The sequence below is a fragment of the Ursus americanus genome, chromosome 22 (genome assembly GCF_024610735.1).
Source record: "Ursus americanus isolate L20-20 chromosome 22, mUrsAme1.1.p, whole genome shotgun sequence".
In the NCBI taxonomy this organism is placed as follows: domain Eukaryota; kingdom Metazoa; phylum Chordata; class Mammalia; order Carnivora; family Ursidae; genus Ursus; species Ursus americanus.
The window spans coordinates 33,276,445-33,299,840 of NC_142148.1; the positions used below are offsets into that span (position 1 = coordinate 33,276,445).

The 23,396-nt window shown below is 41.9% G+C and overlaps 1 protein-coding gene across 5 annotated transcripts in view; it reads left to right on the forward strand.

Annotated features, from left to right (window-relative positions):
* Positions 1 to 23,396, forward strand: part of PLCB1 (phospholipase C beta 1) — a 661,698-nt gene that overhangs the window by 542,023 nt on the left and 96,279 nt on the right. For all 5 annotated transcript variants that reach the window (XM_045808882.2, XM_045808896.2, XM_045808890.2 and 2 more), the window contains 4 exons: positions 8,431 to 8,563; positions 11,013 to 11,066; positions 13,979 to 14,198; positions 17,851 to 18,031. In XM_045808882.2, coding sequence (XP_045664838.1) covers positions 8,431 to 8,563; positions 11,013 to 11,066; positions 13,979 to 14,198; positions 17,851 to 18,031 — 588 coding nt within the window. The remainder of the gene's footprint in view (positions 1 to 8,430; positions 8,564 to 11,012; positions 11,067 to 13,978; positions 14,199 to 17,850; positions 18,032 to 23,396) is intronic.

Genomic DNA, 23,396 nt, shown 5'->3' on the forward strand with positions numbered 1-23,396 from the left:
ACTATCCCTTTCATTTCTATCTACAGCTTTGGAGTTTACAAGGCATTTTATTGGGTTCCCTGGAAAAAACTGAGCCCTAACTAGACAACACATTTTTAAAAAAGGGAACGGTTGCTTATCATGGTAGATTGATTTGCCTAATATCAGTAAGAAAAAATGGAGGAAGTAGAGTCTTTGTAAATGAGTTCTCAAGAAAAGACTATATATGAATTTGAGTTAAAACTACTCAATGATTGGTTCATCTCACTGCTTTTACAAACTTCCTCCATAACAATGTTTCAGATTTCAATGGATTCAAATAAGGAGCTTTGGGGTCATCTGCCCAAAACAGCAATACACCCAGAAATTTGAATACTGTAGTCCATGTCAGGCCCCATACCATAGGGACTGTAAAAGTGTGACTCTCAATGACAAAGTTTTTCATGCTCTAGAGCAAGTCTCAAATTTTACTGTGCATACAGATCACCTGAGGAATCTTGTTACAATGCAAATTCAGATTTCCTTGTTCTGAAGCAGAGCACAAAATTCTGCATTTCTAAAGAGCTTCCCAGTAATGCTGCTGCTGACCTGTAGGACCAGATTCTTTCTTTATTTTCTTTTTTAAGATTTTATTTATTTATTTGACAGAGAGAGACAGTGAGAGAGGGAACACAAGCAGGGGGAGTGTGAGAGGGAGAAGCAGGCTTCCTGCCAAGCAGGGAGCCCGATGCGGGGCTTGATCCCAGGATCCTGGGATCATGACCTGAGCCTAAGGCAGACGCTTAACAGCTGAGCCACCCAGGTGCCCCTGTAGGACCAGATTCTGAGTAGCAAGGCCCTCAGACTTCAGCATCCTTCAGAATCACCTGGATCACTTCTTAAAGCACAGATTGCTGGCCTTGGCCTGAGAGTTTCTGACTGAGTAGGTCTGTGGTGAATTTCCTTTTCTGATGAGTTTGTTAGTGATGTCAATGCTGCTGGTGAAGGGACCACACGCTGAGAACCAGTGCTTTGCAGTCCTACATCTGTGTCTCACTTGGGACTCTCCCTATGTGGAATTAAAAAGTCATTATTCCATCCAAAATGTCAGCTTTATCACAGAACCCCAGTAGGGCTCCAGGAGAAACTCTCTTCCCAGGGAATTGTCCAGAATCTGTTCTGTGAGTGATTGACCATAGTCTCTGCCAAGTGATTCGGTTTCGTTAATTCGAAAGATACACCCCCACAAGATGAATGTTAAGGACGGTTGGTCTGCCTTCATTTTAAAAAGAAAAACTCACAATTTCTGCCCAACTATGAAGAGTTCATTTCTTCTGATTTCTTTGGAGACTATATCAAATATTTCTAATAAATTAAAATTGGCAGGAAGAATAACAAGTAAAATAGTGTCTCCCTTTAATCTCTTTCTAAATAAACTGCTGTAATTCTGAATTAAAGGCAGATACTCTACAGACAAGAGAAACAGCAGCATCTTCATTCACTCACTGATTCATTCATTAAAAATTTTTTCTTATAGTAGCATAACAGGTGGTTCTTTAGTTTTAGGGCCTTGTCATTGATCATATATGTAGTAATTATACATGAGCTGCAAATAAAATGCAGATTTCTTCATTTATTCATTCAATAAAAAAATTTTTGAACACGACTTTGCCAATCTCCATGCTGGGTATTATATACTATATATATTTTATATATATATACATATTATATATATATATATGATGAGAAAAATCACATGCTCTCATAGGCCTTACAGTCTGGGGGAAGAGACCAACATTAATACAAATTCATGCATATACATGTAAGCAGCTGTTACAAATGTTCCAACAAAGATACCATGTGAATGTTGATGATTTTTTATGTGATCACAGATATGACAAAAACTTTAGTGAACCAATGAATTTATTCAGCTCCTTAGAGCTGTCTTCTGCGTTTAACTCACTCTGGAGATTCTTCACAATATAGTTTTGCCATCATTTAGTATAAAAATTTTCAGGCATACCCAAATGTTGAAAGGACTGTATAATGAACATCTATATATCAATCACCTGAATTCCACAATTTAAATTCATTCGATGCATTTGCTTTATCACATCTGTATCTATCTAGCCATCCTCCTATCCATTCATTATTCTATCTTCTTTTTTGAAGTATTTCAAAGTAGGTTGTAAATATTAGTATACTTCATCCTGAAATGCTTCAGAATATATACATCAGGAGGTTTTTAGTAATGTTTTTAATTCCAGGTGCATGGGTGGCTCAGTTGGTTAAGCGACTGCCTTTGGCTCAGCTCGTGATCCTGGAGTCCCAGGATGGAGTCCCATGTCCCTGCTCAGTGGGGAGTCTGCTTCTCCCTCTGACCCTCCCCCTCTTGTGCGCGCGCTCTCTCTCTCTCTCAAATAAATAAATAAAATCTTTTTTAAAAAAAGAAATGTTTTTAATTCCTTAGAAATATGCAGTGGATACATTATTTAATTTCATTCAAGGTAATATAAATTCAAGGTACCAATTGTATGTGTGTTTGAGGAAGTTCTATCTTGAGGGAAAAGCTAGTTCTGACAAAGCCATCCTCATTGCCCACATCTGTCCTGAGTGGACTGGATTTCTACATGATGAAATTATAAGCCTTGCCCTTGATATTCGGTTAAAACTGATGACTACCTTGCCCCTTACTCATCTGGTGTCTGAATCAAGATGCCGTCATCCTAACCACTACATGGAAGGGACTGTACCTTCTAGGTGACTCAGGCAGGGCGGCATCCCAACACCTCCAATAGTACAATAAATATTTGGAATTTGGAAGACCCCCTTACTTACTATATTACCCTCTCGAATAAATTCCCTGAATCCTAGTTTTTATTGCTTGATTGTCAGATCTAAATTTTTAATGCCCTGGGTGGAAGTCTTTTCAACTGATGTACCAAATGGCATCACGTCCTTCTGCAAAACTTGTAAAAAAAAAAAAAAAAGCCTTTCCAGTTATCCTCTTACTGATCCACTTGTGTTATATTTTAAAGTCACTTCTGTTCATTTTGGAAAGAGGAAGGATATACATTTTTTTAAATAAAATCTTAGTTTTAACAAGTCCACTTTTCCATGTTTTGAAGGACAAAATACTGTAATGGTTCCATTTGGCCACTAGAGGGCAGGCACCTAACACTGTAGTTCGTTCTGCACAATTTTCTCCACCCAACTATGCAAAATCTGGTGCAACTAACATACTGTCTTTGAACCTTCTTTCCTTGAAATTTATTTAACTGGATCCCAGGAATCTCTCCATTAAATTGAGAAAACTGATATTTCTTGTTCTTTTGTTTTTATCACAATTTCCAGTAAAATATGAAAGTATTTTATGCTTATTTTATTCAAACTCATAAAAAAGAATATTTTGGGAAGGGCTGGGTAGAAATAAAGTCACAGGTGGTGACCCACACCGAGTCTTGATCGGGACAAGGAATTTGGTTTTTGCATTTCAGCTCACGTATCTATAAAGGGGAATTATTCAACCTTTCAGTGATGATGTCACAACCTTTAATTCTAGGGTTGTATTACTGCTATAGGCATTCTTTGTTTTTCAGTTCTTGTGTTTAGCTGTTCTATTTAACTCATTTAGCTTTTTATACATGAATGCCTTTTTAGTGTAACAGAGTAAACTCTTTGAGAATGATGTTTGTACATCTCTGTATTTCAGCTGCAAATTAAGTTACCTTTGTGGTTCCTTAAAAGTTGTTATTAGGGGCGCCTGGGTGGCACAGCGGTTAAGCGTCTGCCTTCGGCTCAGGGCGTGATCCTGGCGTTATGGGATCGAGCCCCACATCAGGCTCCTCCGCTATGAGCCTGCTTCTTCCTCTCCCACTCCCCCTGCTTGTGTTCCCTCTCTCACTGGCTGTCTCTATCTCTGTCGAATAAATAAATAAAATCTTTAAAAAAAAAAAAAGTTGTTATTAGCATAGAATTCAGAGTGAAGTAGGGCAGTAGTGAAATTCAGACTTTAGATTCTAACACATATTCAAACACTAATCCTGCTGTTAACTGGGAGCCCTCTAGCAAGCTATCCGACCTTTAATAAAGTCTTTAGTAAAGACTTTTTTAAAAAAAGATTTATTTATCCATTTTTTTGAGAGAGAGTGCGAGAAAGAGAGAGCACAGAGGGAGAAGGAGAAGGAGGCTCCCCACTGAGCAGATAGCCTGATGTGGGGCTCAGTCCCAGGACCCTGCGATCATGACCTGAGCCAGAAGGCAGACGCTTAATCCACTGAGCCACCCAGGCGCCGCTAGTAAAAGACCTTTAATAACACCTTGGATTTCTTTGCTCTATAGTGGAGTTGAGAAGGCAGCCGACGCTGGCTGCAGTGTGGCTGGTGTGTTTAACACCATCTAGCACTCGCTGATCCACAGCTGCTTCTCCAAGCACTCTCCATGAGGGAACGGTCAATTTGATTTCGTACCCACTGTCCTTGGTTAACACAGTATTCTAAACATCAGTCTGATATATTTGCCACCATAGATCCTCACTAAATTAATAAATAAAATTTGTTTCCAGAATATCATAAGAGACACCTGATAAGTATCAAGCAAAAAAAAAAAAAAAAAAAAAAAAAAAAAACCTGCCGAGGAGCCCCCAGATTCCTTAGTCCAGCATTCAGTCCCCCATACCCACCTCCGGCCCCTGGGGCGAGGAGGTGGGCGTGGTGGGCTGCCGGTCCACTGAATTTCCCAGCACGCCTCTCTCGCTCCACGATTGCTGTGGGTGCATTGCTCACCTTGACTCAATCCCCAAAATTCTAGACAAACTCTGCCCCTCCGAGCAGAGCGTAGAGATGAGCAGCTTCTGGGCCAAATGTGGACTCAAGATGTACTTAGTTTGGCCTAAGTGGTTTAAAATTAGGAGTTCTCGCACATACACACACACAAAATTCATTTTCCAGCTTTTCTCGAAGTCTGGGCAGTAATAGGGCTGAAGGTGAGTGGCAGCTGCCCCTTTCCAGGCGTTCCCTCTCCAACTCTGGCCATGGCCCCACTTTGCCCTGTTGCATTAGGTCTGGTTGCTTTGCTCATGTCCATCCTTTTCATTAACTGCCAATTTATGTATAGTCTGAGGGGCACCTGGCTGGCTTGGTGGGGCAGGCGACTCTTGACCTCAGGGCTGTGGGTTCAAGCCCCACATTCGGTGAAGAGTTTACTTAAAAGTAAAATCTTTAAAACAAAGGACTGTACGATGTGAATGGCGCCCCCTGGGGTTCTGCAGTGCAATCCACCTTCCTGGAGGCATCTGGGGGTGTGACCCCTGGACTAAGCAAGCATGTCTCCAAAGCTTACCTCAAAATCCAGCACCAAACCTTGGTGGTCTCTTTATCCTCAGTTATAACTGTAACATGTTTGCCTGCATGTTTATTCAACATTTATCTGCTTTTAAACAAAATCTCTCAGAATTGATACATTATGTCAGCTTCTGGGATGTAGGGCTTTGTCTTGCATAACCTTGATAAGCAGAGATTTGTTTTTCCTTCAACTTAACTCAAGTTGATGATTGAGCTTGGTTTCCCAAGGGTGTATAGCTACATGGGATGTCTGTAAACCTGATACGAGGCAAAAATAAGCTTGCTGGATTCATTTTGAACACACTTGCAGCCTGTTACCCCCAAGACACCAGTTGCCAAAAAAAAAAAAAAAGCCACATACTGTTGCCTTCATGAAAGCTGGCTTGCCGTCACCTCTTTTCTCCTCCATCAGAATTTTCTTTTACCCTGTCTTTCTCCAGAGGGCTAATGTTAGCCAGCTGTCACATTGGGGAAAAAATGTGATTTATCTCCCACATGGTTCCAGAAACCTGCCTGGATATAGATGGGGAAGGTCGGATGCCCATGGAACAGGAGCTCCCTCCTGCCCTGTTTCCCAGGCAGCTGAGTTTGGTGACCGCAGACTGGGAGGCTGGGAGGCTGGGAGGTTGGGAGGCTGAGAAGCTTTCTCCCACCTTATTCTACCCAGAGAACCAGGCCCAGTGGATGACTCTACTGATGTCCCAGGGCTCTTTCCCACGTTCCCTTTGCTTCAGTCCTTCCCATGCAAGGCACAGGCATCTCCTTTATGAATTTTGTGGCCAAACATCTATGATATTTCAGTCTTCTCAAGTGTCCCACAAACCCAAATGCCTGCAGGAGTGAAACAGGTAAAACCTAAATGAGTAAAGAGGGAACCATCCTAAGAGGGGCAGAAACCACTCCATTCTAGCCCAACATGGGGAATGCAGGCCCAGCATTGCTGATTTGATTTTTCAAGAAGAGCAAGAAATTCATTTTATTAGCATAAAATCTCCTTCATTAAAATATTTGGCAACATTGGGTGAGCCAAAGAAAACATTTCCATGCACTCTGTTTGGACCCCATGCCTCCAGTTTGCAATTTTTTTAAAAGTTTTATTTATTTAAGTAATCTCTGCACCCAACATGTGGCTCGAACTGACAGCCCAAGATCAAGAGTCACATGCTTCTCTGACTGAGCCAGCCAGGAGCCCCCACTTTGCAATTTCTTGGTCAACAAGGAATATGCAATCCCTCCCTTGGCATAATGCTTCTAGGGAGAATTTTCCTGATGGACGTAACTTAATAAGGTAACCAGAGTAGGACTTACCCATCCAAAGTAGCCATTTTTTCAAAAGGCAGTGTTCCACCACAGTGAGTTTTGTAGGCTGGCTAATTTCCTCCTTTAAGTTCCTGCCTCCCACACTTTATTTCCAGCCATGAGTCCCAGGGCTAATCGCTTCTACTTCAATACCACTAGCCTTGAGCAGGCCATGGTAGATAAGTAGGGGTGATTTGTTGAATTGAAATAAGTACTGCCATCACTGAAAGCAGTTTTGGAATTCGTGTTTTAATGATGCTTTTGGGGGACAGAGTAAAAGCCACTTGTGACAATCATTCTCATCCTTCATTTTCTAAAAATGTTTTCATATGACCTGTTGTCTGTAATTACATGACAGAATATCACAATGTTGGGCTTCAGATGACTTCTGGCTATTTCCTAATATATATATATTTTTTTATGTACTACCAAGTAGAACATCGGGGTAGCCATTGTCAGTAATGTCTGCCATCAACCTGGATGGCAATTCTAAGAAAAGAGCTGCAGGGCATTTCAGAATTGAAATGCCTCATTGCAATGGTATATGATGACTACTGAGGCAATTATCTTATACAGACCAACGCTTATTCAACAAACATTTACTAAACATTTATTCTACATAGGACACAGTGGACTAGTTGCTGGAGGGAATGGAGTGGAGATTTCATAAATTCCAGTGCATTTATTATTATTATTCACTGGTAGTATTGTACAAACTTAAAAGCTTTATTTATTTATACACACCTATTCACTCTGTGCCAGGAACTATTCTAAGCATTTTATAACTGTTAACTTATTGGAGCCTTTAAACAACCTGACAGTGTACACAATATTATGACACCCAGTACAGACACATCTTCATCTATAAAGACAAGGAAATTGAGGCAGAGAGTTAAGTGACTTGCCCAATACTACACAGCTAATAAATGGAAAGGCCAGGGACACCTGGGTGGTAGAGTCAGTTGAGCAACTGACTCTTGGGTTCAGCCCAGGTCGTGATCTCAGAATCGTGAGATTGAGCCCTGCATCGAGCTCCGTGCTCAGCACAGAGTCTGCTTGAAATTTTTTCTCCCTGTCCCCCTGCCCCTCCTGCTCATCCCCCACCCTCTCTCTTAAATAAATAAATAAATAAATCTTAAAAAAAAAAAAAAGTAAGTGGCCAGGCCAGAGTTTGAACCCAGGTAAGTTTAACTCCAAAATCTGTGCTTCTATCCACTGTACCAGTTAGCTACTGCTGCATAACAAACAACTCCCAAATTCAGTAGCTTACAACATCAGCAATGACTTACTATTTTTCATGCGTCGTTTGATTAGCTGGGCAGTTCTGCTGATTTGGACCAGGCTCAGCTCATGTCAGCTGGACTCCCTCATGTGTTTGTGGTCAGCTGGGGCTGGCTGTTCTAGGAGATCCTTACCTAGATGACCCGGCTCTCCTCTACATGGTGTCTCATCCTCCATGGCTGTAGCAGGGGTCTGAGAAAGGACAAATTCGCAAGTGCCTTCAGTCTTCCACTCGCAGCACATTAGCTACTGTCTCATTTGACCAAAGCAAATCACATGGTCCTGTCCAGAGTCAGTGTGGGAGGGCACTACAAAAGGGCATGGACATTGAAAGGTGTACAAATCGGGGCTTTTTAAAAGAATTAACCTACTGTGGTCATGGTTCAACACCATGCTGTTTTTACCCTGCTTTCCAGACAGTTTCAATTTGAGATTTCAGACTCCAGACGAGTTGTGAAAATTCTAAATCAAATGTAGCCTTGTTGGCTTACACAAGGTCATAGAAGAACAGTAGAAAATGTGGAAAATGAAAGGATGTTTATGATTATAGGCCGATCCTGGGGAAACACCGTCAGAAGCTCCAAGTGAAGCCAGGACAACGCCAGCAGAAAATGGAGTGAATCACACTACGTCCCTGGCACCCAAACCACCTTCCCAGGCTCTCCACAGCCAACCAGCTCCAGGTAAACACTCTGAAAAGAGAGCTATACTACATGACTAAGAGCCTCCAATTTATTTGTGCAACTTAAGGAGATAGCATGGGCAAGATGCAAGGACGTAGGATGAGCTCCAGGAATGTGTAAAGAATGAATGAATGAATGAATGAATGAATGAATGCCAAGAGAGATTCGTGAGCATTCATCTGGCTCTGATGATAACTTTCAAAGCTACAACAAACCATTGGCCAGATCTCCATGTCTATTTAAGTGACCAATTATAATCCATATGCTGGCAGGGGTTGTAAAGGGTTCTTCATGCAACTTATAAACAGCTATGCTTGACAAGCATTTTCTTAGCTCTGCCTCACTCATTAAGTCTCTGCCAAGAATTCCTTTCCATCTTTCTCCAACTTAATTTTCAACGGCCTTGGGTGTCCACCATGTGCTGAGCACTCTGTTCACCCCTTCAAGTGGATTGACTCATTTCACCCTCATGCCAGACCAGTGAAGGTAGCTTCTGTCATTGTCCCCATCGGGCAGATGAAAAAAATTGGTTTTGAGATGAAGAAGTACTTCCTGAAGGCCACATAGCTAGTGAAGAGGGAAGTCAGGATGGACACAGTTCCCTATGATCCCAGTTCTTGCTTTCAGCTCTACTCCTACCAAGGGTCCACTTGTGTCTCGCTCCTTAGAAAAATCCTTCGATTTCTTTGTAGCTCATTTTGACCTTTGATCTAAGACTGCTTTAGGCAATTCTCTCTCCTATGTATGTCCCCTTTCCCCAGTAGGTGGTAGGCTCCCCAGGATAGGCTTCAGTTTGATGCTTCCTTTGCACAGACCTGAGGAATAGCATGTTCTTGACCACTTTTTGTCTAATGGGTTAATATAAAAGTAAATGGAAGGGAGAAGAATTTCCTTCCATGAAGGTATGTCTTCCTTGTCTCCTTCCTTCCTCACCCTACTACAGCATGGCAGTGATGAAATCCAGATCTTTTATTTGGAAGGGAAAGGGTATTTCTCATGGGGGAGAGTGAGATTTTTAAAAAGCAAATCAGACTGAATTTGTATCAAATGCGCATGAACTGGGACCTGGGCTTTTAAGAAGGCTGTTGAGATCAATCATGGTAAGAAGATGATTTGACCATAAAGAGTGATATTTTCAAATGAAGATTTTTATATACCAAATACAAACATTTTGAGTGCTTCTGGAATATAAATAAGTCTTTTAAATATGTGAGCAAATATAGTCTTGTGCTTTGAAGAGTAAAAGAAAATTTGGCATTTTAGCACTTGATTTTTTTAACTTGATGTTTTCAAATAATTTGACTTACAGAAGCATTTTTAAAACAGCACAGAACTGTAAAACTGATCTCTTCTTCCCTAGTGTTAACATCTGTCAGAATCATGGTACAGTTATCAGACCAGGAAATTAACGTTGGCACAGTACTTGGAAATGAACTACAGACCTTATTTGAATTTCACCTGCTTTCTATTAATGTCTTTTTTTTTAAGTAGGCTCCACGCCCAGCATGGAGCTCAGTGTGGGGCTTGAACTCATGACCCTGATATCAAAACCTGTGCTGAAATTAAGAGTCTGACACTTAACCAACTGAGCCACCCAGGCGCCCCTCTACTGATGTCTTTTTATTGCTCCAGGTTCCAAGTCAGGATCCCATATTGTATGTAATTGTCATGTCTCCTTAGTCTCCTTGAATCTATGACAGTCCTTCAGTCTGTCCTGTCTTTTATGACCTTAACACTTTTGAAGAGTACTGGTCAGTTCTTTTGTGCGAAATCCCTCAATTTGGGTTTGTCTGATGTCTTCGGGTGATTACAGTGAAGCTTTGCATTTTGGGCGAGAATATCACAGAGACAATGCTGTCCTTCTCACTGCATCATTTCAGGGGTGCCTGATGTTAGCATTTCTCATCATCGGTGATGTTGGATCACGGTTAAGGTGGAGTCGACCAGGTTTTTAAACCGAAAGTTCTCATTTCCCCTTTATAGATAATAGTTATCTTGGGGGAGATACTTTGAGACTATGAAAATATCCTTTTTCTCCTTCCACCTTACCGGATAATTTTGGCTTCCACCGGTGGATCTTACTTGCCGTGGTTATTACTGCCTGCTGGTCAGCGTTTGATTTTTAAAGGACAACTTGCCATTCCTGATGTTGCCAAAAGGTGGCAGTAGCATTGTTAAAATGCAATTCGTTGACAGGCGTTTTGATGCAAAGTGGAGGGATGTCCTTTCTGTCTGTAAATGGAGCCTATGGATTCACATTTAATTAGGTTTGCCTCAAAGTAACAAAATGAAGACATTGCTTCCAAGGGTTTTTTTGCCATTAATTTTCTCCTACAATTTGTTATTTCTCTGTAAAGAGACTTAGACCCAAGGGCCAAACTTAGTTGTTTTACGGGAAGAGTACGATTTTTAAAGTTAAAGGAGGCTATTTCTTGTCTCTTTATTTCAGGTTCTGTAAAGGCACCTGCCAAAACAGAAGATCTTATTCAGAGTGTTTTAACAGGTAAATGCCGCCCTCGTCCGCCATGGAATTAGGCAGCTGAATAATATGCAGCATAAGTATTTAGAGAGAGAAGATTCCCCCTCATCTCTGAAAAACATCATTAATATTTCTTCTCTGAAAACATCCACAGATAGGCCATTCTAGTTCAAGCCACATTACACAATGTAATCATGTCATCACAGAGAAGTAACCATATTTGGCAGATAGGACTCTATGGGTATAAAAATAGTATAATTTCCTAAAAGATCAATATTAGAATCAAAGGATATTTTCATGCTGGAAATATGACCCAGCAAACAGGAATTCACACCTTTAATAATGAGCTGTATTTTAGAATGTGAACCATTTGGGGCCACAGAATATAGAATGTTTAAGAACTATGATCCTGTTGGAACATAATTTATATTTGGATAGTTCCTTAAACTAGTGGGACTAAAATTGTACACGATTTCTTTAATACAACGAGCACCGTGTGGCAGAATCTTCTAAATGTTTACAACATTTGGCCCAATACACAGAAGAAAGGCAAACACGTGTTCACCAAAAGCAGCACTTCTGGTAACAGCCAAAAACTATAAACACCCCAGATGTCCATAAACAGTAGTGTAAATAAATAAATTGTGCTGTAGTCACAGAATAAAATAGGGTGCAGCAGTAGGGATAAATAAACTATGATCACACACAACGTGGATAAAATTCACACGCACCATGTGGAGGGCAAGAGGCCTGACACAAGAGAGCACATTCTTTGTAACTCCAGCTACGTACAGCTGAAAACAGGCAAAACGAATGTGTCTGTTTGAAACACGGATTCAGATTATACTTGGGAGGGGAGAGGGGATGCAAAACCCAAAAAGAAGATCTCTGAAGCACAGCTAATTGTCTGATCTTGATCTGAGTGGTGGTTATGAAAGCCTGTTCACTCTGGGAAAATGTGTAGAGGGGGTGGATTTATGATTTATGCGCTTTTTAGTGTGTATATTTCACCAATACGTAAGATCTGCATCGAATAATTACTTGAGGGCTGTATTAAAACATGTTCTTAAAGATTTAATTCCATGTGCAACAATATAAGGTTAACACATAAAACAAAAGACAGAAATGTGAATACAGCATGATTCCAGTGTTATTTTAAATACATAAATGTGTAGACAAAAGGCAATGGATATGTACTGACATTATGTTATTAGCAGTGATGATCTCTGGGTGGCTCGTTTATGGGTGAGGCTTGTTTCTCTATGTAAATGAACGTTCCCTTTATGCTTAAGAGCCTATTCAAAGAATAGCCTTTTATCGCAGACTTTTAAAAAAAATAGTACTTTCTCTTGAATTCTTTTTTTTAATTGTAGGTTGGAGCATCTTGAACCCTCTTGCTAAACCGGCTGTTGCAGGAGTGCTCTATACCATTTTAATGAAGTGGGATTGAATCTGTTACCCAAAATATAGCAATTCCTTAGGATTATAAATTCTTAGTATAATCAGTTATTATGCAACCATAATGAGTCCATTTGGACCTGAGGGAAACCATTAGATAAATGTACCTGATTCTCTTCCTGGCCTCTTTCTCAAAAGGAATCGAATGTCAGGAGAATAGACACATTATAAAAAAAGGGGAGCATGTTTCATTTGCTTAACGACCTTAACATTGAAGCACATAAATTATAATTCTGATTTCAGTGTTTATCCACCAGATAGCTCATTTCTATTCAGGTCTGTTGTTATTCATGGCATGTATTATTTCCGAATCTCCTGACAGTTCTAAATATTTATGATAACGTATTTTTGGTCCCAGAAGGAGAAAGTTCAAATGAAAGGATGGAATCATGTGAACTCTGACTTAATTTAGGTCCAAACAAATGATAATCCATTGAAGTTAAGACACCGTCAGTGTGAAGGCACCCCACTATTCATGGATTGCTAAGAAGGACAATCAGCAACAAGTTGTGGCTGTACAGTGCATCTTCATTTCAGAGACGTTCACTTTAAAATGTATATTCTAGAATTGATGAAATATGTCGGTACAATACAGAATGTTTTAAGGTCTAGCTCTGTCACATCAAATGTTTTGTAAGCACTGGATAGAATACCACATAGTAATGTACACTACCACTAACCCAAGGGACCCTCCCCCACTTCAGTGCTTTATACTGGAACATGCTTGTAATAAATCCAAACCTACCACGTCTATGCTGGGAAGAGTGCCCCTTAGAGACAGTGCTGTATGCATGGTCATTTGTCAAGCCTTGACAGGCATACTGCCAGAAACGGTGTTCAATACTTTGCATGATTCTTTCATTTCAGCGTCACAACAACCCTAACAAGTAGTGGGATTATTGAGGTCCTTAAAGTGGATCCTGTTGGTACCCATCCCTTTCCCATCTGGTGCACCCAGGCCCCAGCTATGGTGCGAGTTGCTGCTAACAGGTCATAGCTTCCCACTCTCTTGAAAATCGCCCTCAGCCCAAAGGAAGACCCTCACCAGGAGGGGTCTCAATTTGCAGAAGACTGGCTTTCTTGCCTCCAGTGTGAGACCCGAGACCACACCATTGCTCCACTCCTTCCCCTTCTCTGTCTTCTGCACTCCCTTCCTCCCCTGAACCCCTCTCAGTAAATCACATACACCCAAATCCCCCCTCTCGGGCTCTGTTTCTAGGGAAGCCAAACTTTCAAAAAAAAAAAAAATTATAAGTGAAGAAATTGGGTCTTTGAGAAATCTGGTGATGGAATCACAAAAGTTAGCAAGTGCCAGAGCCAGCCTGGAATCCAGATTCGTTTGACATCCAAGCTCTGCTCGGAAGCTCCAGTTGGCTGGGAGCAAACAAGTATTGCCCGAGAAGCAGGTTGCTACTCCTCTTTACGTCTGTGTTTGCAGTCCTTCCACGTCTGTTAGCTCTTACACTCATTTGTTGCAGAAGTGGAAGCCCAGACCATCGACGAGCTAAAGCAGCAGAAATCGTTTGTGAAACTTCAAAAGAAACACTACAAAGAAATGAAAGACCTGGTTAAAAGACACCACAGGAAAACCACTGACCTTATCAAGGAGCACACTACAAAATATAATGAAATTCAGAATGATTACTTGAGGAGGAGGGCAGCTTTGGAGAAGACAGCCAAAAAGGACAGTAAGAAAAAGTAAGCTGAATGGGTATTTCTGGTGTGTTGTCTAGTGGGAAGGAAAAGAGTCCTTTACATGGGTTTTTATGTCTTACACCACATTTTGGATCCAGGGCAAGAAGGAAGGCCACCTCAGCTCAGTCTTGCTTGTGGACTACATTTCTTTAGTTGCCTGCCTCCTAAGAATAGATATGCAGGAGGTCCTACCCTTGAGTTCAGGCCTGTGGGCCCAATACCAGGTGGCCGACTTCCCCTATTATAGCTGTCAACCTGGTAAGTCTGCAAGCTTGCCGTGTTCTAGAACCTAGTTGAAGAGGCGACTTGTTACAGAAAGAGCTGCCTTTGCTGAAACCTACAAAGGCTTGTACAGGTAACCCTTGTGTTTGGGCCTAGGGATCCCCACAGCCCCATGTACCCAGACTGGACAGGGAGAAGGATCTCTCTCACATGCATTCAACCAACATTTACTGAGTGCCTGCTGTGTGCCCTGGGGACACAGCAGTGACCATGATGCAGTTATCAGCCATAAGTAGCTAGCATGGCGAAGCGGGGAACTACTGATCATGCAGGTCACCTGCCATTGAGCCGAGCCAGATACGCTCTATTCCATCCTTCCTTTCACCTCCTTACGGAACAATCTTACCTTGATGCCAGGTTAGAGAGAGATGTAAGAGGCAATTTCAGATCCATATTGTGACATACGATTGAATACGTGCTTAACTTAAAGGCGCCATCAAAACCCCGTACTTGGGTTTTAAAAAGCAATAGCGTCACCATTTCTTAGAACTAGAATAGTCTTAGAAGCCATCCAGGTGAACTGCTGCCACTTCCTCAAGGAGGAAGCCAAAAGCTAAAGACATTTACACAATTATGCAATTGCAGTTACACAGTTACACAAATGGTTCAGGCAAAGCTTGGCCTAAAACTTCTAGATTTCTGTTGCAGTGATGGATACATATGTGGTCGTTTGTTTATTCGTGTATTTGTTTACTTAGAGTATGGAAGTAACTCTTCATAGAAGACATATGTAAAAATCCTACGAAATTACAAAAAGGGAAGCAACACACATGCACAGTCTGAGTGGCTGCCGGTTATCCAGAACCGTGGTCCAGTATGGCAGTCACTAGCCACATGTGGCTTTTGAGCCCTTGAGAAGTGTCTCATGGAAGTTGAAATGAGCTGTAAGTCTAAAATACATACCAAATTTCAAAAACTGCATTTAAAAAAGAATATAAAATAGCCCAGATTTTTATATTGACATATTGATTTTACTTTAATTACATGTTGAAATGATAATATTTTAGGTGTACTAGGCCCTATAAAATGTGTTATTAAAATTAATTTCACTTATTTCTTTTTACTTTTCAAGTTAGCCACTAAAATTTTTAAATCACATACGTGGAAAAAAATCAAATACATGGCCCATGTTATATTTCTACTGGACAGTATCTACTGCTTAATGTGATTTCTGTCCTTGAACACTGAATTTTAGCTCTTAGCTTCTGAGAAAAGGGAATATGGGTTAGACAATTCTCCTTATCTGATTAAAGCAAACTTGCTTGTTTTTCTAAGAGAGACAAACATTTTCCTCGTATTAAATTACAGAAGAATTCATCTCATGGATCTTACACAGGCAATAGTAGACAACAGGGGATAATGTCTTCAACCCTGTTTTTACACAAGATGCAGAAACACTGTTCCCTTGGTTATTTTTTTATACTTTTCTTCAAAAAATAGACAAAAATCCCTAAGCAGGTTGTATCGAAAGATACATCAAGAGAAACCTCTCTTTAAGAGGCAAAGCACTGAGGTCCGATTATGTCCGTCTCTCTCCCATCACCTTTGATACACATTAAAATCCTGAAAATACTTCAGAGTAATAAATGGAAACATTGTCCATTAGATTAGCTTCTTATTAAAATATCCACTGTCTCAACTGAGCTTTTCGCATCATGGAAAGAGCAGATCATTTAAAGGTAGTTTCTGTCCAGACACGGGCACGCAGTGTTTGTGTTGTTTTTAACAACACAGACTTTGCCTTGCTCTAGATGTCTGTCCTGGGATGAGCTGCTCTGGGCTCCCCCATACTGTGTCCTTGCACGGATTGTCTCACTGAACCTCAGTTTCCTCAAATGCAAACTGGAGATGGTCATACCTACGTGTTGGGTTGCTGTGAACACCGAAAGTGGAGAGTGCCTGGTAAACGTTGCGTGGTCAGTAACTATTGACCTGTGGCCTCTGCTGTGGTGCTTGTGGCTGATTGAAGAAATGGCTTCATGTTCTGGCTACACTGACTTCCTACTACAAAAGGCAATAAACGTATCTCCTGTTCATGCCAAGATGGAGGTCACTTCACCAATGCTACTTATTGTGATATTGGCAAATAAACTTGTATTCGTGCCGGGATGGAGGGCCACCTCAAAGCTGCCATGCCATTCTGATGTATCAGGTGCCATAAGCCTTGTAGAGGGTTCATTCTCATTTAGTATGGCACATAAAAATGCAAAGAGAAACTTCTGAGGGAATTCTGCAGCCCTTATTTGCCACAGTGGGATCCTAACACCAACTTCAACCAATTGCCTCTCCTGAGGTACCATCAATGCTGGCCTGAGTCAAAGTGAAAGCAACAGGAATTAGGGCCAGCTGATTCAAGAAACTTCCACTTGATCCACCTGGCCACAAGTGAAAAATATGGAGACAGAATCTGATGTGCTAGATATCTTAGGTGGTTTAGTTTTCCTTCTGCAGAAGTTTCCATATGAATGAAGAAAACAGACCTGCTCTTAATACCCCATTCCCAATACCGTCTCCTTTTCTGTGTGTCCTCAAAAAAGTAAGAGCACAAAATTTGAAGGACTCACACCATATGTTTGAGCACGATAAGTTAGTGAGAATTGCTTTGATTTATTTTAACATTACTCCTAAACTTCTCAATATCTGTATAATTCTCTGACTATGAATAACTCGAAGACAGTCACCCTGCACAGAGTAAGCACTCAATAAATATTTTTCAATGAACTCATGCATCTCCTTTCTCTTGTAACCTAAGCATTTGGAGGAAAGTGCCATTTTTGGTAGAGCTATCCATGAAGTTGGTATATCCCCCAAAGAAATGTATTTAATAATGTATCTTTGCTATTAAAAGATGCCAAGAAACAAAACATGTCAGCTGGGGGGGGGGGGTTGCCAGCAGGTGGGGTCTGCACATGCTTTTTGTTTTCTATCCGTATCACCTGGATGCAAAATTCAGCACCTCTTCAACTCCCCTGACAGAATCCAACCAATATCAAGTGTACTAAAGTCGTTATAGGACATAAATAGCTGAGAATTACATTATACATGTCTTGTTAAAAAAAATAAAAGATAAAAGCCTTAAAAGATCCTAGGGTGGGGGGATTATCTTTCTCTCCACCACTACCACAGGGTCCTCAGCCTCCTGGCTTTCCTTCTCTGTCCCTACATGAAACCTTAAAAATGTCATCCCCTCTCTGTGCTTGGAGACCCTCCATTGCTAGGCTTGTCCTTGGATATCAGCCTCTATCTCAAGTGGTTTATTAAAACATTTATTTCCCAACACAGCATTCTATCTAGGAGGGGCTGTGGTGTACAACCTTTCCTCCACCTTGTTATGACCCGCACGTTTTGTGAGTCAAGCTCTGTGTCTCTGCAGATCAGATCCTAGCAGTCCTGACCATGGTTCGTCAACGATTGAGCAAGATCTTGCTGCCCTAGATGCCGAAATGACCCAAAAGTTAATAGACTTGAAGGACAAACAACAGCAGCAGCTGCTTAATCTTCGACAAGAGCAGTATTACAGTGAAAAATACCAGAAGCGAGAGCATATTAAACTGGTAAGCCCAAGAAACGCAATTGTGTTTGTATAGCTGGAACCCTCTTTTCTATGGAAAACTCTTGATGCTCTTGGATAACTTTAAAGAGAGACAGTGGGGGCTCCTGGGTAGTTCAGTCGATTGGGCGGCTGGCTGCCTTTGGCTCAGGTCATGATCCTGGAGTCCTGGGATTGAGGCATGCATTGGGCTCCCTGCTCAGTGGGGAGTCTGCTTCTTCCTCTACCCCTGCCACCACCACCCCCAACTCGTGTTCTCTCTTTCTCTCCCCCTCGCTCACTCTCTCTCAAATAAATAAACACAATAAATACAATCTTAAAAAAAGAAATAGAGACAGAGGCAGATCTGGCTGGCACCTTCCTCTGGCTTCCTTAGCCAATGATCTTACCTTGATGCCAGGGTATAGAGAGAGGTAAGATGCATTTCTCAGATCCATATTGTGACGCGATTTAATGCGTGCTTAACTTAAAAGCACAATCAAAACCCAGTACTTGGGCTTTAAAAAGCAACGAAATAATTTCTTAAAACTTGAAATTGCTTAAGGGCACCTAGTGTCCACCACACTAATATTTTATAAGCTCCCACTATTCCAGCATCTTCACCGAGCTCCTCTCTGGTCCCTGATGATGCTAAGTTTTATTGTTTTTATTTTCACTGACTTATTTTGGGGTTATCATAGTTTTGGGGGGAAGAATCTTTGGACTCCTACAAGGAATTTAAAAAATGCTTATTTCAGTTCAAGAAAGTTAAGAACATGCTACAAATAAATGTTTACTATTTTTGGTGTCACCGGGTCTCGCAGACAGTAAACAATACAGTCCACTCTCCTACATTTAGGAGAGTGTCTACATGGCCAGTATGGGATGTTGTCTACCCAAGTGCTGAGGCCCCCTGAGACTAACGCCATAGTCTCTCTTAGTGATCAGTTTCGTCCTGCAAAAGGTTTTCTCACAGGTTGTGACATTCTCTCCCCTGTTGTTGATGCCTTGACATGTAGTAGGGTCATGATAAATATTTGGTGACAGATTAAATGAATCAAATGATAAAGTAGACTTGAAAACAAGCGTGTGCCCCAAACAAAACAAATGAGTAAACTAATAGAAATTAAAGTCATGTAGCCGGAGTTTGTATGTGTTTGAATGAGCTGTCTGTTTCTTTGCTGAGGGCCTGTCCATCTAAGAGGATTCTGAAGCTGTTTCTGCTTTGGAGATGGTTGGATGGTTTAGCCATTGGTGGATGGGTTAGCCATCACTGCAAACTAGGTGATTCAGTGTCATGCTGTTGACCTAGCCCTAGCTGCCCAATGATAATATGCAAACGAGTAGGTCAAAATCATGCGAGGAGCTTATCAAGCATCAGATTCCACTTGGCTGGTTATTCTCAACTTCAGAATCACTTGGAAGGCCTGTTAACACACAGATTGTTGGTCCTTGCTCCACATTTCCAATTCATCAGGCCTCTTGTAGGGTTGGTGATTCTGATGCTTGAGGTCCCAGGACCACACCTTGAGGACCACTGCCTGATTCCTAAATGTTAAGGCTCTAGGATTTATTTTTAACAAGCTCCACCTGATTTGGGGGGCAGGGAAGCTGCCTTGTCTGTGAACCACTGAAATAGATCTGAGCCCTGAAGGAATGGCTGGGCAGGGGTCAGGTTCAGTGTAAGAAAGGGATTGCCTGACAGGCCAGAGAAAGTCAAAATAAATCTTGGTGAGAAATAATGGCTTTGCAACCTTGCTGAACCACAGTTGTCTGATTTTCTCCAGTACCTCTTCCCTAGAACTCTAGAAAATAACAACTAGAAAGTAAGGAAGTTGGGATTTGAACCTTGGTCCTCTGATTGTAGAGGTCTGCTTTCGAACCGTTGTGCAAATACCCCTGGTAATTCAGATTTCAAGCCAAGCTTATCATAACGACCTCGTATCTACTCACGCAGGGTAAGCACAGCCAACTCCTTCATTACAATGACTAGGATACTGTACTGTCTCTCTCTCCCTCTTCAACAGCTTTATTATATAGGCCATGGAATTCACTCTTTGAAAGTGTATAGTTCAGTGGTCTTTCGTATATTCGTGGATATGTGCAACCATCAGCGCAATTTTAGAACCCCCTCAAAATAACCCCCTCATTTTTACCCCCTCAAAAATAACCCTCATTCATGCATTCATTAAACAAATACTTATTAGAGACCTACTCAGCAAATATTTTCAAATCGGAGAGGATAAAAATGACAACAGCCCCAGACTTTATGGAGATCACATTCCAGATGAGGGGGTCAGACCATGAACAAAATAAGTTGGTAAGGGGCACCTGGGTGGCTCAGTCAGTTAAACATCTGCCTTTGACTCAGGTCGTGATCTCGGGGTCCTGGGATGGAGCTCCGAGTTGGGCTCCCTGTTCAGCAGGGAGTCTGTTTCTCCCTCTCCTTCTGCCCCCTCCTCCCATCACTCCTTCTCTTTCTCTTTCTCTCTCAAATAAAGTTTTTAAAAAGTTGGTAAAATATGTAGTATGTCAGGTGGTCCTAAGGGTTAGGAGAAAAATCAATGAGAAATGGGGAAATAGGGAGTGGGGATGGAGGGAAAGTTGAGGAACATGCTTTGAAATTTTAAGTCACGTAACCAGGGAAGGACTCCCTGAGAGGCAGCCATCTGACTTACAAGTGAAGGACTGACCTCTACAAACACATGGGGCAGGATTTTGCTCAGCAGAAGGATTTGCAAATGCAAAGACCCTGGGTCAGGGATGGGGCTCTCTGTTGGGGGACCAGCAGGCTGGCTCTGTCTGAGGCTCTCAGAGATGGGACTTCCGGGCCTGGGGACAGATCTTTTAGAGTTGTAGGCCTCTGTGTTTCATTCCGAGTGAAGCTGATGCCGCTGGAAGGATTTGCATGGAGGAGCAACATGACCTGAAGTAACCTTTACAAGGATCACTCTTCTAGTACATGGTGAAGAGTAGGGCCCCCAAAAAGGGCCATCCCAAAGAAGAGTTCAGATGAATGGTGGACCAAGGGGTTAGAAGTCCTGGGGTTCTCTGGCAGGTGACTGTGTTAGACAAACAGGGTGACTATTACTTGGAGGACTAGGCAATCCACCCATAATCATCTGGAGTTGCCGCAGAGTTCCAGCCTCTGGCAAGATTCCACTCCCCAAGGAGAGAGATGCGGCAATTCAGCATAAGAGGAAAACTCGATAGCCGTAGAGTCCCAAACCAAGAATTCAGAGTGTGGATGAAAACAGGCCCAGACATGCCAGAAGGGCCTTTTGGGGAGCAGGGGACTATACGAATGGGTGCAGAAATCACAGGGAAGAGGTGCACAAGCTCAACGTCACAGGAGGAACACAGTGTGAGGTACCACATTGAATCCCACCGGAGGAGGCCACACAGGGGCTTAGCAGATTTTCTCCCAGAGGAGAAGGTTGGCTGGGAACTAGGGAGGACCAAACTGAGCTTCTAAGTGGAAAAATCCCCCCTGCAGGGACACTGGAGCAGGAGAGATACTGGGACTCCTCCTCGGGGTGGCAATCCCACAGCAGGTGCTTCTACCCGCTTCTCCCTAAGAAGGAATGAGCATGTCCATACTAAAAGCTTTTGGGGCTCCTGGGTGGCTCAGTCAGTTAAGCATCGGCCTTCGGTTCAGGTCATGATCCCAGGGTCCCGGGATGGAGTCCGCATTGGGCTCCTTGCTCAGCGGGGCTGGTGGGGTGGGGTGGGGGGGTTCTGCTTCTCCCTCTCCCTCTCTCTTTCCCCCCTGCTCGTGCTCTCTCACTTGCTCACTCTCTCAAATGAATAAATAAAATCTTAAAAACAAAGAGAAGCTTTGAAGAGTTTCTCAGAAAAACATACATACAAGTCCAAGCCGGTCTGGCCCTTTCAGGCCAAATATACTCAAAATACTCACCCCGTCACCTTTGTGATTGTGGATTTGGGTTTCAGATAAAGTCCTGATGTCTTTGAACACAGTTGTATTCTTTTGCTAAGAAGGCGAAGGCCCAAACACCAGGATTTAGAACCACACAGCTTGTTTTATGGCCATTTGGAGGCATCCACAATTTCTACTACATGCCCTTAGCTGGCATGTATCAGAACTTCCCATCACTCCGTTTGTAACAACCAGAAATTGTTCTGCCAGGAAATCTTTTGACCGAGAGCACCCAGCAGTATCAGTTCTATCTTTGCTGTGGGTCCGAGTTATGAACAGGCCTCTCAGGCTAAATTAGACAAACGGAAGTGTAATTAAAAAGCAAGTAGGCCCCAGGTAAAAAGGAGTATTTGGGTGATGAGGAAAATTTAACAAGATATTTCATCTTCCAAAATTGCTTTGGGAATTAAATACAGATGTGTTTAGGTTAAAGTCTATACATTTCAAATGCTGGCACCCACACTTCAAGGATCAAGAAAGGAAACATTACACCAATAAACTCCCTGCCAAACGTTCAATATTTGCGGGGCGCCTGGCTGGATCAGTTGGTAGAGCATGTGACTCTTGATCTCGGGATTGTTAATTCGAGCCCCACATTGGGTACAGAGATTAATCAAAAATAAAATCCTTAAAAAACAACTTAATATTTGCAAAACACTGGAGATGAAGATGAAGATGTGGTTACCACACACGCTCAGGGAACAAGTATCACAAAGTTATAAAAGCATATGATAAATGAAATAATAAAGGTATCAGCAAATTGATATGAAAACCCAGATGTGGAAGCAATTTATGTAACTCTCTAAATTGATAAATACCCACAGAATATTTTTGAGGTAATTGTTCATAGGAGGTATAAAATGCACACCAAGCTTCATAGACATTGTAGCTTCAAAGACGTTTTTATACCTGGCTAAAGACGAAGCTTGACCCTTAAAACTCTGCATCCAAATAGCTCTGCAGCCTGGTTATTCAAGTGTGGGTCCCAAATCACCAGGGAGCCTGTTAGACAGGCAGTCTCCTGCCCCATCCCAGACCAGCCAGATCACAATTTGCATTTTAATAGGAGTCCCAGGTGACTTGTTACACATTCAAGTTAAAGAAGCACAATTTGAGAGCCATCGATCCTTACCTTTGCTCAAAATGCCTTTTGGAATTAAGGCTAAGGTTCCTTTTAGTTGAAATGGGAAATACAGCATATGCTCCATTATTCACAGCTTGATCTGCAAGCTGGAGGGGTACCTATCCATGCCCAAGGTACAGGCCTGTGGAAAGCACTCCTGTCCTTTCCTGCCTATACTGGCATCAGAAGAAAACAGTTACTTTCAGTTAGAGGTGAGTGAAAATAAAGATGTAAATTCCCCAACTCCATTCAAGCTCTTGCACTCCCTGAAATCTCTCCATAGATATGGTGAGGATCTGTGAACCCCAGTTGGGGACCCCTGGTCCA